The 17,430-nt window shown below is 38.7% G+C and overlaps 2 protein-coding genes across 2 annotated transcripts; both read right to left on the reverse strand.

Annotated features, from left to right (window-relative positions):
• Positions 1–7,582: 7,582 nt before the first annotated feature.
• Positions 7,583–10,195, reverse strand: LOC147542265 (pyruvate, phosphate dikinase regulatory protein 2-like). The gene is made up of 3 exons (XM_086632290.1): positions 9,462–10,195; positions 7,927–8,566; positions 7,583–7,839 (listed from the first exon to the last, which is right to left on the reverse strand). Exons 1-3 carry the CDS (start codon positions 10,026–10,028, stop codon positions 7,736–7,738), a joined length of 1,311 nt encoding a protein of 436 aa, XP_086488416.1. The 5' UTR covers positions 10,029–10,195; the 3' UTR covers positions 7,583–7,735.
• Positions 10,196–11,961: 1,766 nt separating this feature from the next.
• On the reverse strand, positions 11,962–16,654 carry LOC147542266 (gibberellin 2-beta-dioxygenase 8-like). The gene is made up of 3 exons (XM_086636303.1): positions 16,246–16,654; positions 12,670–12,991; positions 11,962–12,292 (listed from the first exon to the last, which is right to left on the reverse strand). Exons 1-3 carry the CDS (start codon positions 16,590–16,592, stop codon positions 12,062–12,064), a joined length of 900 nt encoding a protein of 299 aa, XP_086492429.1. The 5' UTR covers positions 16,593–16,654; the 3' UTR covers positions 11,962–12,061.
• Positions 16,655–17,430: the final 776 nt, after the last annotated feature.

The raw sequence follows: 17,430 nt of genomic DNA on the forward strand, positions 1-17,430 counted from the left end.
AGTCCAAGTGTCCTCGGACTGCCCATGGCCTTTTAGCTGCTCCAGCTAAAGTGAATACCCTCTCTCAATCTATCCAATGACAGAGGTCATACTTGAAGTTTTTTTTTTTGTTGAACTATTCTTTCATTAATAAGAATAAACGTTATTACAATATTTATCAACTAAAATACAAGGAACATTATGCCACATTTTACTTCTATTTTTCTTTCTCGCCCATTTTGCTAGCTTGTCTGCATTCAAGTTGAGATCTCTTCTGGTGTATTTGAATTGCACTATATCAAATTCTCTTCTGCTTTCTCGAATTCTTTGGATATGAATCAACGATTGCCAGTTGACAGAGTGTCTTTTATCATGGATATTCTTGATGAGATTTAAGTTGTCACTTTCTATGATTATTGACTTGTGATTTTGTTCATTCGCCCAACGTAGACCTTCTAAGATTGCTATTGCTTCACATTCTTCACTATTTCTTGCCCTCAATGTTTTCACTTGAGCTGCTATGAATTTTGCATCTGCATCATGTGCAATCAAGCTAATTCCCGAATTTGATAGTACATTAGTGAAAGATGCATCAACATTAATTTTAATGAAAGGTATTGTTGGCGGTTGCCATTTCTCAGGAGATTTTTTATTGATTGTCGCCAGTTTTTTGTTGGGTCATACTTGAAGTTGAAAGTAATAAGGAATACTCCAACAGTATATCCCCCCAAAAAATAGATGACTTCTCAAAGGTATAACTCAGACAGCCAAAGAGATAACAAGATCAGATGAATAAAGAGAAAAGAAAAAGTTTTTTTTACTGAAAAAAAAGGAAAGAGTTAAAACAAGAGAAATAAATTGATGACCAAAACTGTGAGAGGCGGTTTAGTTGGGTTTAGTTGGCAGTTTCCAAAACTCATAGGCGGTTTCAAACATGGCTTATGGCGGTTGCAATAGGCGGTTTGTGGCTTATGGCGGTTTTGAAATTTCCAATTTTGGTTCTCAATTTGGTTCCCCCCACCGGCTTATAATTATATAAAAAGGGGTTAAGTGTTTGTATTAAACATCAACCAACAAACACAAGCAACAACAACTCTTCTTTAGAGAGCTAGAGAGAGAGAGCAAGAGTGAGAGAAATTTTTCATAGTTTTTGAGCGGTGTTAAATTTCTCGGTCGTCGAAGATCTAGTATAGAAGGTTAATTTCTATGCGGTACCATCTTGGGACGAACTTGCGGGTTGTGTTAGTCGTCTTCATCTATCCTTCAATAAAGATTTCTTGTTCGCTCGAGGACGTAGGCTTTGATTTTGACTTAGCTTTTCGATTAATCTTCATAATCGGATCAATTTCTAGGATAGGTTCGATAGCTTCCGTGTCCTTTAGTTATAACAATTGGTACCAGAGCCTTGTTGAGATTGAACGAAGAGAAGATGGGATCGAGAAGTGGTACGGTCAAAGCAGGGAAATATGAGATAGAGAAGTTCAATGGGAAAAACGATTTTTCTTATTGGCGGATGCAGATGAAGAATCTGTTAATCTCGCAGAAATTACACAAGACGTTGACGGGAAAGAAACCAGGAGATATGTCAGATGAGGATTGGGAAGAGTTAGATCTCGAAGCACGGGCTACCATTATGTTGTGTCTTGAGAGGGACGTGGCGTTCCTAGTAGACGAAGAAACAACGGCGGCGGGTGTGTGGTTAAAACTAGAAAGCAGTTTCATGACGAAAACTTTAACGAATCGGGTCTACTTAAAATCCAAATTATTCACATGTAGAATGGAAGAGGGTTCTTCTATTCAGGAATATGTGAATAGGTTTGACAGGATTATCTCAGATTTGAAGGATATTGATGTTAAGGTTGAGGATGAGGACCAAGCCCTCATATTGTTACTTTCATTGCCTAAATCCTATGAGAACCTTGTTCAAACTTTGATGCTTGTTGGTGATAGTCTAAGCATGGAAGAGACGAGAAATTCGCTATTAGCGGATGACCTTCGTAAGGTTGCTACTAGCAGTATGGCGTCGGTGGAGTAGACAAAGAACAAGCACAAGGGTTGTTTGTAACGAGGGGGAGGAGTAATGAAAGGGGAAAGGGAAAGGGCGGGAAATCTAGATCCAAATCTAGAGGCTCTTTCAAGAAAACGTGCTTTAGTTGTGGTGAGCTTGGCCACTTTAAAGCGGCTTGTCCAAAGAGAAAGTTGAAGAAAAAGAACGAAGGCTACAAGGAGAAACAAGAGATGCAAGAGGCGGGATATGTGTCAGAAAAGGCGGACGAATGTTTCTCGGTGACAGAGGTGTCTGAGAAGATCTTCGATAAGTGGATGCTTGATTCAGGGGCGTCACACCATATGTGCCCAAATAGGGAGTGGTTTACTACCTATAGGAGTATAGATGGTGGTACAGTTATACTGGGTGATGATAGTATATGTAAAACTGTGGGACTCGGAACAATACGGATCAAGATGCACGATGGAGTGGTGAGAACATTGACGGACGTAAGACACATACCCGATTTGCGGAAAAATCTAATTTCCCTTGGTGTGTTGGAGCGGAACGGCTGTAAGATAATTATAGAGAATGGCTCCATAAAAGTCGTTAAGGGTTCTTTGGTGGTAATGAGAGGTACTCGTTACGGTAATTTATACAAACTTTTGGAGACAACAATTACTGGAGATGTAGCAGTAGGAATCAGTGGAAGGGATCCAACGGCTAGTACGAGGCTTTGGCATATGCGCCTTGGGCATATGTCGGAAAAGGGTTTATCTTTGATGTGCGGGAAAGGCTTGTTGAAGGACATGAAGAAGCCTTGCATGGAGTTTTGTGAGCATTGTGTGTTCGGGAAGGCACACAGGGTGACGTTCTCTACAAGCAAGCACAGGAGCAAAGAGGTATTAGACTACGTACATACCGATGTCTGGGGACCGGCAAAGTTACCTTCCAAGGGTGGTTCCAGGTATTTTGTTACATTCGTTGATGATCATTCGAGATTTGTCTGGCTTTATTTTCTGAAGCATAAGAATGAGGTATTCAACACATTCCTGGTGTGGAAAGCAATGGTTGAGAACAAAACTGGTCGAAAGCTGAAGACGTTAAGGTCGGATAATGGGACCGAGTACACGGATGGGGCATTCAAGGAGTTTTGTAATCAGGAAGGCATTGTGAGGCACTGGACAGTAGTAAACACACCTCAGCAGAATGGAGTCGCAGAGAGATTGAACCGTACACTACTTGAGAAGGCTAGATGTATGCGCTCCAATTCGGGATTAGGCGTAGAATGGTGGGCAGAATCTGTTGCTACAGCTTGTTATATTGTGAACAGGTCTCCACATTCTTCTTTAGATGGCGGCATACCTTACGAGGTGTGGTCAGGTGAACATGCAGATTACGAGAGACTTAAGGTTTTCGGTTGTACGGCCTATTACCATGTTAAAGGTAACAAACTTGACAATAGAGCAAAGAAGGCAATTTTCTTAGGATATGCTACAGGAGTCAAGGGTTATCGGTTATGGTGTACGGAAGACAAGAAGTTTGTAATCAACAGAGATGTGGTGTTTGATGAGTCATCTATTGTAGCTATGGCGAAAGCTACGGTGCCTAGTTGTGGTGATGTTGGGTCTACTAAAGCTCAAGTAGTGGAAGTAGAAGCCGAAGACCAACGGGTTTCTAGGAATCATGATCAGGTGGAGCATCAGGATAATACTCAGGATGAGGAAATTGATGAACCCGATCATGAGGAGGTTCAAGGGGAAGGTACACAAGTTTTACAACAACAACAGCAGGATGTTTCGGTACACACTAGGCCGAAACGGTTATATAAGCCGGTACAGAGGTTAGGGTCAGGCAAACCTCTTAGGCATTACGGGCAGGCAAATCTGGTTGAATATGCACTCTCGGTGGAAGACGACGAGCCGGTCACCTTCAAACAAGCTATTACCGCGGAGGAAAGAGAGAGTTGGTTGGTTGCTATGCAAGAAGAGATGGAGTCTCTTCACAAGAACAAGACATGGGAGGTTGTCCCATTGCCCGAAGGTAAGTCTGTTATTGGTTGTAAATGGGTGTACAAGAAGAAAGAGGATTCTTCCGAAATCAAGGGTACAAGGTATAAGGCAAGACTAGTGGCCAAGGGTTATGCACAGAAAGAAGGGGTCGACTACAATGAGATTTTCTCACCGGTCGTGAAACATACTTCTATTCGGGTGCTATTGAGTATTGTTGCTCACAGGGATCTTGAGCTGGAACAACTCGATGTTAAAACCGCCTTCTTGCACGGAGATTTGGAAGAAGAAATTTATATGGCTCAACCTGAGGGATACAAGGTTGAGGGCAAAGAAAATCAAGTATGTCGTTTGAGGAAATCTCTTTACGGATTAAAACAATCCCCTCGCCAATGGTACAAACGATTTGATTTTTTCATGCTAAAGCATGGTTTTCGCAGAAGTGACTATGATTGTTGTGTATACATCAAAAAGCTTCGCGAAGGTGACTTTATTTATCTCCTTTTGTATGTGGATGACATGCTTATTGCTTCTCGAAGCATGGTGGAGATAGATAAGTTGAAATCTCAACTCAGTCAAGAGTTTGAGATGAAAGACATGGGCGCTGCAAAGAAGATACTGGGAATGGAGATTAAGAGAGAGCGGTCAAGTAAGAAACTGTATTTGAATCAGAAAGGTTACATCGAACGAGTAGTTTCTCGATTCGGGATGCAGAATGCGAAGGCGGTGTCAACACCTTTGGCACCACACTTCAGGCTCTCGGGAAGACAATCTCCCACTACTACGGTGGAGAAGGATCATATGGATCGTGTACCGTATGCTAGTGCAGTTGGCAGTTTAATGTACGCTATGGTGTGTACTCGTCCGGATATTTCACAGGCGGTCAATGTGGTTAGTAGGTTTATGGCAAACCCGGGAAAGACACATTGGGAAGATGTGAAGTGGATCTTGAGGTACTTGAAGGGTACTGTTGATACGGGTTTGTGCTTTGGTGGAGACACATGTCAGGTAAGCGGTTATGTTGACTCGGATTATGCTGGCGATCTAGATAGAAGACGATCTACTACTGGTTATGTATTTAGGGTACATGGTGCTCCAGTTAGTTGGCGATCGATGTTACAATCTACAGTTGCGTTATCTACCACGGAGGCCAAGTATATGGCTATGGCCGAGGGTGTGAAGGAAGCATTGTGGTTGTGGGGTCTTCTGGATGATCTAGGGATTAAGCAGGAGTGCGTAGAGGTATGGTGTGATAGTCAAAGTGCGATCCACTTGGCGAAGAATCAGGTCCATCATGCTCGTACTAAGCATATCGATGTCAGGTATCACTTTGTACGAGATGTCATAGAGGAAGGTGATGTTTCTCTCATGAAGGTACACACAGATGAGAATCCCGCAGACATGTTGACTAAAGTGGTGACGTGTAGCAAGTTTCAGCATTGCTTGGAATTGCTACAAATCGGCTCGTGTTAAGTTGCCGAAAGGGCGTAATGACGACAAGGTAATCTTTATGTGAAGGGTTGGTAGAACTACGGTAGGCTTGATCCTGTAAAAGGGTACGTAGGCAACCATGGTCATATGGTGCAGTCGGATGAAGCTACAAGTAAATATATCTTACAAGGAGTATCCTGGTGTTCGTCCAAAATTTGAAGTATATCAAATTGTGTACGAGGTAGAGAATTGTGAGAGGCGGTTTAGTTGGCAGTTTCCAAAACTCATAGGCGGTTTCAAACATGGCTTATGGCGGTTGCAATAGGCGGTTTGTGGCTTATGGCGGTTTTGAAGTTTCCAATTTTGGTTCTCAATTTGGTTCCCCCCACCGGCTTATAATTATATAAAAAGGGGTTAAGTGCTTGTATTAAACATCAACCAACAAACACAAGCAACAACAACTCTTCTTTAGAGAGCTAGAGAGAGAGAGCAAGAGTGAGAGAAATTTTTCATAGTTTTTGAGCGGTGTTAAATTTCTCAGTCGTCGAAGATCTAGTATAGAAGGTTAATTTCTATGCGGTACCATCTTGGGACGAACTTGCGGGTTGTGTTAGTCGTCTTCATCTATCCATCAATAAAGATTTCTTGTTCGCCCGAGGACGTAGGCTTTAAAGCCGAACCTCGTTAAATTCTGTTCGCATATTTGATTTTGACTTAGTTTTTCGATTAATCTTCATAATCGGATCAATTTCTAGGATAGGTTCGATAGCTTCCGTGTCCTTTAGTTATAACAAAAACTGTGATAGCCACAAAAATACAATCACCCAAATTAACTGCTGCACTCGAAAGCACAACCCCAGATTTCCTTGACTTTTTTCCGTCGTCGTTGACTTTCACATCAACCCCAAGTTTCATAGTCTGACGGTGAGTCTTCCAGTAAGCCGGGTACTTAAACCTAATTCTTGTAGCCAAATCCACCCGGAAAACCGCCTCTCCACCAGAAACATCTTTCTTAGCGGTTTCCCAAGGAACCCCAACAGTTCCAACGGTTTCAAAGCGATGGGCTTTTTTATGGTGCCCTTGATAGAATCCTGGTATAGAAATACCACCAACGGGGGAACTTAGATTTTTTACCGTAATAAAGAGTAATGTTGAGGGTATCGTAGTAAATTCCTTTGTTGAAGTTTCTGTTCTTTAATCTCAGATCAAAGGAAATATTTGAGTTCAGTTTCGCTGTGCCGGTTGTGGTAATGGTTTTGTCAAGGGCGGGAACGTAAAATGATTCAATAGAGTAAATGGGCTTTAAAGGTCGGAAAATAAGCCAAGCAAAAACAATAGTTAGCCCTAGACCTAACAAAGAACTGCAACAACCGCTACTAGCAGCCGTTGTTGGCTGCATTTTTGAGTTGTTTTACGATCAATCCCCTAAGAAATTTGGAGCTTTGGTTTCTTCTTTTCCATGACAGTAAGAATAATTTATAGAAGAAATGGAGAAGTCGGGGAAGACTTAATTAAAAACTGGTAGGAGTTTAGGAGTTGCTTTCAATTTATCTAATTATTTTGTTTTATTTTAAGATTTTAAAAATAAAATCCACCAACTCCACTACCCCGTATGGATTGTGGTATTTCAAAATTCATACGTATATTATTAACAAAAATAAGAATCATTTTTGGAACAAGACCAAGGACGACTCCGTTTGTAAACAATAAAATCAATTCTAAAAGTTGAGCCCACCTAGAAGGGAAATGATAGAGTGACTTAGAAATTGGTACTTAGAGGGTGACATATTTCCTCATTTAGAAATAAAAGCGGTCCCCACCGTAGTCAAACTTTGAAAAAACCTTGTTTTTTAGTGATTCCACATCAGCTGGGCATTAAAATGCCCAAAAAATTTGGGCTCTCTAGCATCTCCCCACCTAGAAATGGTTACAATAACAAAATAGACGGACAACGTATAACTCGATTATTTCAACCACCACATGATTATGAACTTTTTGTATATTAATGATAGGGTTGGAGTCCCTCCTATATAAATTTTCGGGTTTAAATTTGATTTCACTCGCATTCATTTTTTTGGTAAACTAAGTTTCCTATTTGAAGCCTAAGAAAATCACTACCTTTTTTTCTATCACACTACATCCCTATTATGATTATAATGGGAAATAATAGCAAACATGTACAAGATTAAGCTTCATTTTATGGCTAGAAGAAACATGTACAAGATTAAGCTTCATTTTTATAAATAAGGGACGCCCAAATTTGTGATGCACATGTGGACTAACTCATGGTTCCGTATTTACAATCAAAGTCAAATTAGAACTTACAGCTCTAGTAGCGTTTTGATATACGCGGCATTGAGCATTTCTGCTTTCTGTCATGGTAAAGCCTCAATATAACTGCTGCTGTTTCTTCAATTGCTTTTCCTGTCACTTCTGTAACAGAATGCCGATGTTATCAAGATACGCAAAGAATAAAACCAAGTGAAATGAATCGATTAATTGAACCCACATTCTGCTTACCTATAACTGGCCAAGTTGGATTCTGCCCGAAAATTCTACTAGCATGCTCCAACTCCTTCCTTACGTGGTCCATCTCAGAGTAGTTAGTCCTTACTCCATCACCAAACCCTAGAGTTTTGGATCTTGTTCTTCTAATTGTTCGCAAAACTAGAGCATTAATTGTTAGCCCGAAAATCTTCCTTTGCTCAATCTCGAATAATGTCTTTGGCAATTCTAAACTCATTACAATCGGCACGTTTGCCACTTTGTATCCCTTCTGTGCCAGATAAATGGATAATGGTGTCTTTCCCGTGCGAGATACTCCAGCAAGAACAATATCAGCTTTGTGCAAGTTTTTAGGTAGAGCTCCATCATCTTGTTTAATAGTGAACTCAATAGCTTCAATTCGACGAAAGTAATCTTCACTAAGAGGAATAGTTCGACCTGGAGCTCCTCGAGGAATACCAGATGGGGATACACCAATATGGGCTGCAATGGCTTCCGTTATCGGGCTTAGTATATCGGTTGATGGAACACCCCACACTTCACAAGCTTGCTTGGCGGAATTTGCTAGAGCAGGGTCCGCTAGAGTATACACAAGCATTGCACCTTCTTTCGCAGCTTGCTTAACAATTTCCATTAGATGTTCGACATCATCAATCTACCAGCATAAATGATGACAAAAACATTTCATTATTAACCTCCATAGGAAAAGAACTTGCATATTAGGAAGTCTTTTGACAGAAAAGGGATTTCATAAAAGTGAGCCTTCAATTTACGTCGATGAAGATGAACACTTCATAATGAACAATGATTCCTCAAATTATTCAACCCAGATAAACAAGTAGGTTGAACATTTCCGTCGAACTCGGTAAAGGAATCTAATGTTTTTGTTTTCTGATAATGGAATTCGACTCATCTAGCTATCTAAACTGACTCATCTGTTTGTAAAATAAGTTTAACTGATGTGATCCCAAGATAGCTTCTTTTCTAATGTTTCACTTGTGAAAATAGTCATATTTAAGACACGAAATTTAACTAAAAATCAGTCTATTACTACCAGATGTTCAAATAAACAAGTTCAATGTGTTGTTTGGTTGCGACATTTAACAAAAAAGCGTGAACATTTCCGCAGTTTTCTTAGTATGATATAGTAGATTGACAAAAATAAAAATTCACTGAAAAAGGCATATATCTGAAATGATAGCTTAGTTGATTGTGCACATCTTTAAGACATTCTCGAAATGGTCCAAGGAGGCAAAATCTTGATGAAGTGGTGGGAGAAGGCAAAATCTTGACATGGCCATTCGGGCCATTTATTTGCGGCCGAAATTGAGGGGCGACCATGGGCGGAAAACGTAATGTGGCCGGTCCCAATTGGTCAGACTGTATCTCTTTCCTCATGATCTGACCAATTGGGGCCGGCTACTGTTTCTCTTTCCTCATGTTCTGACCAATTGGAGTCGGCTACATCATCTTTCAGTATGCAGTCGACTTTAATTTAGCATTTTCTTTTCGAGTTTTGACAAAGGAGTTAATTAAAAAGACATATTTACCCCGGAAAATAGGTGGGTATTTACGGCACAGCCCCGATCAACCAAACAATGCTCAAACTGACCGAGCGCGGCACCAACCGAATGCTCAGCGGTCCAACCAGTGCCATCTGAAACCATGTAAATAGATTTCCCCTCCATAATCGTCTCTCCTTCATCTTCACTGTCGGTTTTCTCCCCTACCGACAGACCATTATTTTGACTACGATTCATCGGATTATCCATTAGAGAGATTCCCCCGTCTGGGGTGGTGGCAGTGGTGGTGGTAGTTTGAAGAGGACGGTTTAATTTGCGGCCAGACCGTAAGGAACGAGCTCTAGACCACCGGTTCAGCTGGGAACTAGCTTTGAGCTTACGAATAGGTATTGGTGGGTCAGAATTATCATCAAAGTTAGAATCGGTAGAGGAATTACTAGGAATGTTATGGTTGTTGTTTTGATGATGATTATTATCATTATGAGGGATTCGAATTGAAAACTTTCTAGGGTTTGAATGATTTGGACTGTTTGTAATTATAGAAGGGAATTTTGGATGGAAGGTGAAATTGGAAGAAGAAGAAGAAAACGTCATTGATGGGTTGCAGCTATAGTGTTTACTCTCCACTCGTTTTGAGATTTTGTATGGAAGTTGATTAGGAGGATGAAAATGGAATTGTGTTTACTATAATCTCTGCCCATCCTTTTCTTTTTCTCATCTTAATTTTGGGCCAAGACTAATTTTCCTATTAGTATTTGGACATTTGTACAAACTCATTCGAAGTTGTGAAAATTTGGGCAAATTAGTGTAAAAGTTTTAGACGATAGGTATCTTATTCCATGCATTGTGTCATTGTGTGCCAACTCGTGGAAAATTTCAGTCCCCATTGACACCTAAAAAAGATAAGGATATTTTCCGAGGAGGTAGTAAAAATTTTTAAAGAAGAATTATATGTTATGTCAAATTTTTAGGATACAAAATTTTAAAGAGATATTGTGTCTTTTGTCACAATTTTCAGGGCGACATAACTTCTTTTTTCTCATTCCCAAACATATATTTCTCGTTACTACCTCCGGCCACCACCTATGACCATCACCACAAACGCCATTTCGCTCCCTGTTTCTCCTTCGTCTTATTCTATCGCCACTAATTCCATCTTTCTGTTTTCCCATTTCTTTCTATATCTCTATCTATTCCGATAGAGGGGGCCCTTTCGCCAGAATAGATGCAAAGAGAGGGAGGAGGAGAGAGAAGCAGGAGGAGTGAGAAGGATAAGAAAGAAAGAGGAGAGAGAAAATGAGGAGGAGATAGAAAGTTGTAGGAGGAGAGGGAGAACGAGAGGAGGAGAGAGAGAGAGAGAACGAGAGGAGGAAAAAAGAAAGGGAAGAGGAGAGGGATGGAGGAGGAGAAAATATTAATGAAAGAAGAAAGCGGAGGGAAAAAAGGAGAGAAATCCAGAGGAGGAGAGGAAAGGAGAGAGAAATGATGGTGGTCGGAGGCGAAGAAAGAAAAATTTGAGGAAAAAAATTAGAGGTTGCAGATAATAGTCGTTTGTCAGCGACCGTCTGAGTGGAAAACGAGTGGTGGTGGCGTTGGGAGAAACAAAAAGAATACCAAAAGTAATTTCACTCAAACATTTATACCTTGGAAAAATGTCATGTTTCCCTAGAGTTGTGGCTAAATATAAATATTTCATTTTAAACGAATTTTTGCCTGAGGGATTTGACGTATTATTGTGCAGTACGTGGTTGTGGTTCCACAGCTTATACCCATAAAATGTTTCGTACTCTATGTGTATTAGTTGATTGGGACGTCAGGGTCGTGTTTGAGAGGGGGGGCAGGGCATCCGCCTGAGCCCCCACTTCACATTAAGTACTTTATATACACAATAAAAACAATAAGTCAACAATAAGTCAAAGAGAAAAACCTTCAGAGTAAATCTTCTCAGGTATAAGGAAGAGAAGGAGAATTTCTTTTCCCCACATCATACCCTTCTACATTAGAGAGATTCAGAGTGAGAGGAAAAGATTTGATATAGAGAGAAAACAGTTGGAGAGGAAAATATTTCAATTGGTCTTTTTGAGAGTGACAGACAAAAGCTCATGTGCTTGTGGGCCATGGGTGCTTAAGCCCAGCCCATTTTCAATTCCTAACCCCAAGTCTTTAAGCACAACTAGATAGGCAGGTAAGACTTCTTCACTCGTGGACAAAATTAACACCCACAAAGAACCTTCCTCTTTTTGACAACCACTGGTAGCCGAGTTGGTCAGTGCATATATTCTGGAATGCAGAAGTTTCAGGTTCGATCTAATGGAAGTGTAAATCGAGGAATATTAAACTTGAGTATAAATAAAGTAGTTTATGTAGGTAGGTTTTAGGCCATTTGATTCGTTAGGTTATATGTCATTTAATTTGTCGGGCTTTAGGCCCAATAGTATTTTGGCAGTTATCGTTTATCACATCGTCTCGATGTATCAATGCCTTGTAACGACTAGCTTAGATCGCAGTCGATGTCTCAAAAAAAAACTTTCTTTTTAGAAGTCCACAAACTTTTCTTATTCTTCAAGGAGTTCACAAGAAATTGTTTCTGATCCCAAATTTACTTAACTCTATGTCGTTCATAGTTGTCAGAGGAGAAACCTTGAGAGCCCAATTTTGTAACCTATTTCCTGAACATCTTGTTTAACCTGTTTTTTAAATTCTCCGAACGTAAATTTCCTATACAATGGAGGCTTCCCACAACTTTGTATCTCAGTATCATAAGAAGGACTCAAGAAATAGGCCATTGAAAACCTCTCTTCTTTTTCATTAGTCATCACTCGATGTTCAACGCTTTTATAAAGCCCATTACTCCACGCCTACAACAATAAAAATATTTCAAACACATCAGAAACTCATAGGGACAAATTAGGACTAAATCCATACGAGTCTATTCAATTTCGCTATACAAGAGGATATAAGCTTCAAATGGTGACTAGGTCTTTAAGGGGTTAGTCTGGATCTAAATCATCTGAGTCTCACTTGTTTTTCGTCAGGAACAAAACAATAATTTAAGTATTTTCATAAAATGGATTCTTAATTCCTACATATTTTATGTCCGTCTAAAATGGACAGAAATTGTCCGATTTAGCTATTAGACGAATTACAAGCATATATTAAATAAAAAAATGTTAATATTATGAAATCTGACTCTAGTTAATTCAGATGAGAATCTTTTTTTCGAATGAAGTAATACCTGGAACAAGTCACCTATGTTGACAATGAAAGCCTCAGGATTTGGGTTAACAGTGATCCATTTGCCATCCTTAAGAAGCTGTAAACCACCAACATGATCTTGGTAGAGTATGGTGAGAAAATCACTATCAGTATGAGGCACCAACCCAAATAGGTTATCAGATGATATTGGAAATGGTGGGTATCTGTTTAGTCTCAGATAGCAGTTGTCTTCCAAGCAATTCTTAGCAATGAAACCACTCTCATTCATATTCTGTTCCAAAATTCCTGCTATTTTAAGTGCTAGTTCTGAAACTCTTTTTGCAAATTCTTCAATTTTCGTCCTGTAAATCGAAATTTTAATCTGGTAAGTGTTATGGGGCTTACAGGGCCTTCGCTAAACCAGTCCTCACAGAAAGGACTGAAATTTAAAGTTTATGGGAGGGGCTAAAGGTCCCGGCCAAGTGTTGTAGGCACCCGGATTGCACATGAAGACATCTCACAATTTGTGCATGGAAAAAGTTAGTAAAGGCAGTGAGTTACCGTTTATCTCTCTCTCCCTCTCTCCTTTTTCACAGATCTACGAATTATTCATCTTCATCAAGGAATCGTCGTTGTTCTTCTTCACAAACTGTTACCATATTTAGGTAAAGAATTTGTTGGGACCGTCAGAAGAAAATGAAGGAGAAAATCGAATTGAGATCTTCTTCTTCGTCTAATACGTCGTGTTCATCATCTTTTTCTTGTTCGTGTTTCGTTGGGTTGATTTGTTTTCTGGGTTTGATCTAATGATGATTCCATACAAATAAAGCATTAACTGATCTAGGATTTCATCAATTTACGGTTTAATTAATTTAGCGGTTTTGTCAATGTCTGGATTCATCTATCTAGGGCTTCAATTCTTCATCACATTTTTTTTAATTGAGAGGATAGGATTTGGAGAAATGAAGTGAAACAAGAGGACAACATCTGTTAAATCACCAGGACAACAACTTCTACAATCGAAGAGAACAACATATTATTCCATCAACAACCTATACTTGGTTCTTGCTTCATACATAATTAGTATAATTAGTTTACGACCTTTAGAGTCTTCTCATTTGTGATCTTTAGGATCTTTTATTTTGTGACATTTAGGGTCTTTTAATTTCGTTTTTGACATCTTGTACTCCTTTACCTTCGTTTTGCCCTATACTTTTGTAAGTTTCTTGTTGTAATTTACTTTAGTAAATCCATGTTGTACTCAAAGGAGCCAAAGTTTCTTAGCCATGTAATGTATTGGATTAAATTCATTCATATGAATGAAATTCTGGTTTATCTAAGAAATGTGTGCTTTGACCGGGGCCTACAACAGTTTGGTCGGGTGCTTTTTGCCGCACCCAGAGTTTATTTAGCACGCACACATTAGTAGTACACATCAAATGTAGAAAGGGAAAAAAGGAGAGAAAATAAGATGAAGTGAACGGTTGGCTGCACCTGTTTCTCTCTCTCATCTTCACCACCACCCACATCAATCACCACATTGGTCACCACCAGACGATATCAATATCAGGGCCGTGTTTGGGGGGGGGGGGGGGGCACGGCGATAGTTAACTGTTATATAAACTATCATACCCACTTAATCATGTAGGTCATTAGCTCAACTGGTAAGGGTTATGGGTGTCTTTGCAACTAACTCGAGTTCGAATCCTGGGTGCCCCATCTTGTATTTTTTTCATGGATGAGAGTATAATTGTTAAAACAATCTTTATTTTTTGCTCCACTACACTTTGTCTTAGCCATTTTTTTGGAAACTGACTACAATGTACGCTACTCATTACAATGACGTCGATACATCAAAGATGTGATAAGCACGATAACAGTCGAATTTTAACAAAAACATGCCTAAAGCCAAACTAAGCTATGCCCTAAAGCGGTTCGAGGCACACTGAACAATTAAAAAAAAAATTATGGTCTGAAGCCCAACTACATTATTTATACCCTAATTATCCCAAATTCAATAACCCAAAGATTCCACCTCCTTTGGGGATCGAACCCGAGACCTCCAGGGATTTCTGGAATTTATGTCAACACTTTAAACCACTTGGGTAACCAATTACTTTTCTTGGATGAGAATAAAATTGTTTAAACAATCTTTATTTTTGCTCCAGTACACTTTGTCTTAACCATTATATAATTTTTAGGTGTATTTCGTTAGTTTTTGAAGTGTTTTTTAAGAAATAGAAAGTTAAGTGTTTTTTTCAAATAAAAGAATCCAATCATACATAAATACACATGTGAACCATCTATGGTTTTTATCATCTTACATTTTGTTCAATTTTTTTGCTCGTCATTTGTTTTTGTAGAAAACCCTATAATTTAATTTCGCCCAAAGATCCTCAAATTCTCAACCACATCTTTAATCAATATAGACCACGACCAACCTCACCACCATATTTTTCAACTCTCTCGTATCCCTCTTTCCACTCTCTTGCATCACTCTTGTCCACTTATTTGTCTCTAATTTCTAATTGTTACTTTTTAATACGATAAACTTATAGTTTTTATCTTATTGGGTTAATTCTCAAATATCCCCCACCTTTGTGACCAGTTTCCTGTCTAGTCCCCTACTTTATTAAAAAAATACCCAGAGGACCTTCTTTTTTCAGTTACCGTTAAATGTCTGTTACTCTCTCTCCTTCATCTCATCACATCTCTCTGCTACCTCATCTATCACGCCACATCATCGTCTTCATCGGCGAAGGTCGCCGGTCGGTCAAACTTCCGGACGGTGACCTTTAAATTTAATTTTTTTCTCTCTCCTCTCTTTCTCTTAAAATATATTTTTTTAATTCTTTCCCCTCTCTCTCTCGAAACACTCCGGCGAAGAGTGTTTCGAGAGAGAGAGAGAGGGGGATGGGAGAGAGAAAATTAAGTTTGAAGGTCGACGACCGAAAATTTGGGCGGCCGGCGACCTTCGGCGGTGAAGACAATGATGTGGCGTGATAGATGAGGTGGCGGAGAGAAGTGATGATACGGAGGAGAGAGAATAACAGGCAGTTAACGGTAACTGAAAAAAGGGAGTCATCTGGATATTTTTGATAAAGTAGGGGGGCTAGGCAGGAAACTGCTCACAAAGTTGGGGGCTATTTGGGAAATAACCTTATCCTTTTTTTTTCATTTTAAAATTGAATAAGGAGTATAATATTTACAAAAAATATATTACGAGCTAACCTGGCCTGGGTCCGTGCCCGGACGGGACTATTACAACCCGGGTTGGTCGGGTCCGGTCCGACCTGTTTCTTGTCGTGTAGGGTCCGGTCCGGACTTTTAAAAAAAAATTAACCATTTACAATTTGGAGATTTTTTCTTTTCAACTTAATAATTTAGTTATTTATAATTCTTTATATTTTTTTTTATACTTATATTTCTTATAACTTTTGCAAATTTGTTGTACTACTTTTGAACATTTATTATATCAATAGAGTTTTTTTTTTTTTTTTTTGATGAAAGAGTTTTTTTTTTTGTTGAAACAAATTAAATCAATAGAGTTGCTTACCTTTCAATTTGCCTCACATGTGGGACAAAATATAATTCTTTTTTGGAACTAATGAAATACCTGATAATGACGTCTTTGCTGTCGAGATCTCGGGGAAACCTAGAAACATCAGCCAAAGGAATATGAAATGCTTGTGAGGTAGAGGACTGAACCATAAGAGAAGGCTTCCCTTGCCAATAACTTTTTGATAGAATTTCACTTGTTTTCTCATCATTTGTTGTATGAAATAACATCATTTGTTGCTTTAACATATTAGACAATATATCATTTGATATTCCATGGTTTACCACTTGGAAAAAACCCCATTCTTTTGAAGCTTCTATTATCTCTTTCTCACAATTTTCTCTCTCGAAGTTATTCCCTTCACTTAAACGGCTGAGATCAATCACAGGAAGATTTTTCATCATTTAAATGGTTGTAATTGTCTTTGTTTCTCTTTGATGGAGACCAGAGTTCAAATCTTGTTGTCGTTTTTTATGCTTCTCCAATTTTAAGAAGTATAAAAACATTAGAGAAAGATATAAAGAGAGGAGACCATCAAACTTGGAAAGACGTTTCAAATTTATTAATGCAAGTCCGTTACTGTTGTTTTTAATGCTTCTCCAATTTTAAGAAGTATAAAAACAGAAAAATATAAAGAGAGGAGACTATCAAACTTGGAAAGAAGTTTCAAATTTATTAATGCAAGTGCGTTACATCTTTTTCCATGGTTCAAATTTGGTATTTAGATGAATAGAGAAAATATGTGTAGAAAGTATTGAAGACCCTTCACTAAAATTCAAATTCTAATTAATAACCAATGATTAAATTTATCTCATAAAAAAAAAAACCAATGATTAAATTACTACCTAAATTTCTACAATTTTGTCTAATATGTACTTAGCTATGCCTTATGCATCCAAATTTTTTGATCCCGAACTTACAGTATATAATATATATATAGTTATTTCTTTTCCAACCCCCTACTTTGTGACCAACTTCCTTTACGACCTCTTGTTTTTCGTAAATTCAAGTATGACTCCCTTTTGTTAACACCGCCAGTCAACTTTTATGGTCAATTTTTTTTTGTTTCCATATTTTTCCTTCTTATAAAAATATTTTGTAAATTCAAAATTGACCCCCTTTTAAATTTGGGTCAATTCCCAAAAAATTATACTCCTTTAAAACAAATTAGGGGGCAAAAATGGAATACATTTAAAAAAATTAAAAACACATCATCTCTCTCCTCCATCTCATCGCCTCTCT

Source organism: Eschscholzia californica, unplaced genomic scaffold (genome assembly GCF_041429995.1).
Source record: "Eschscholzia californica isolate CP2 unplaced genomic scaffold, dmEscCali1.0.p SCAF_4, whole genome shotgun sequence".
NCBI lineage: Eukaryota > Viridiplantae > Streptophyta > Magnoliopsida > Ranunculales > Papaveraceae > Eschscholzia > Eschscholzia californica.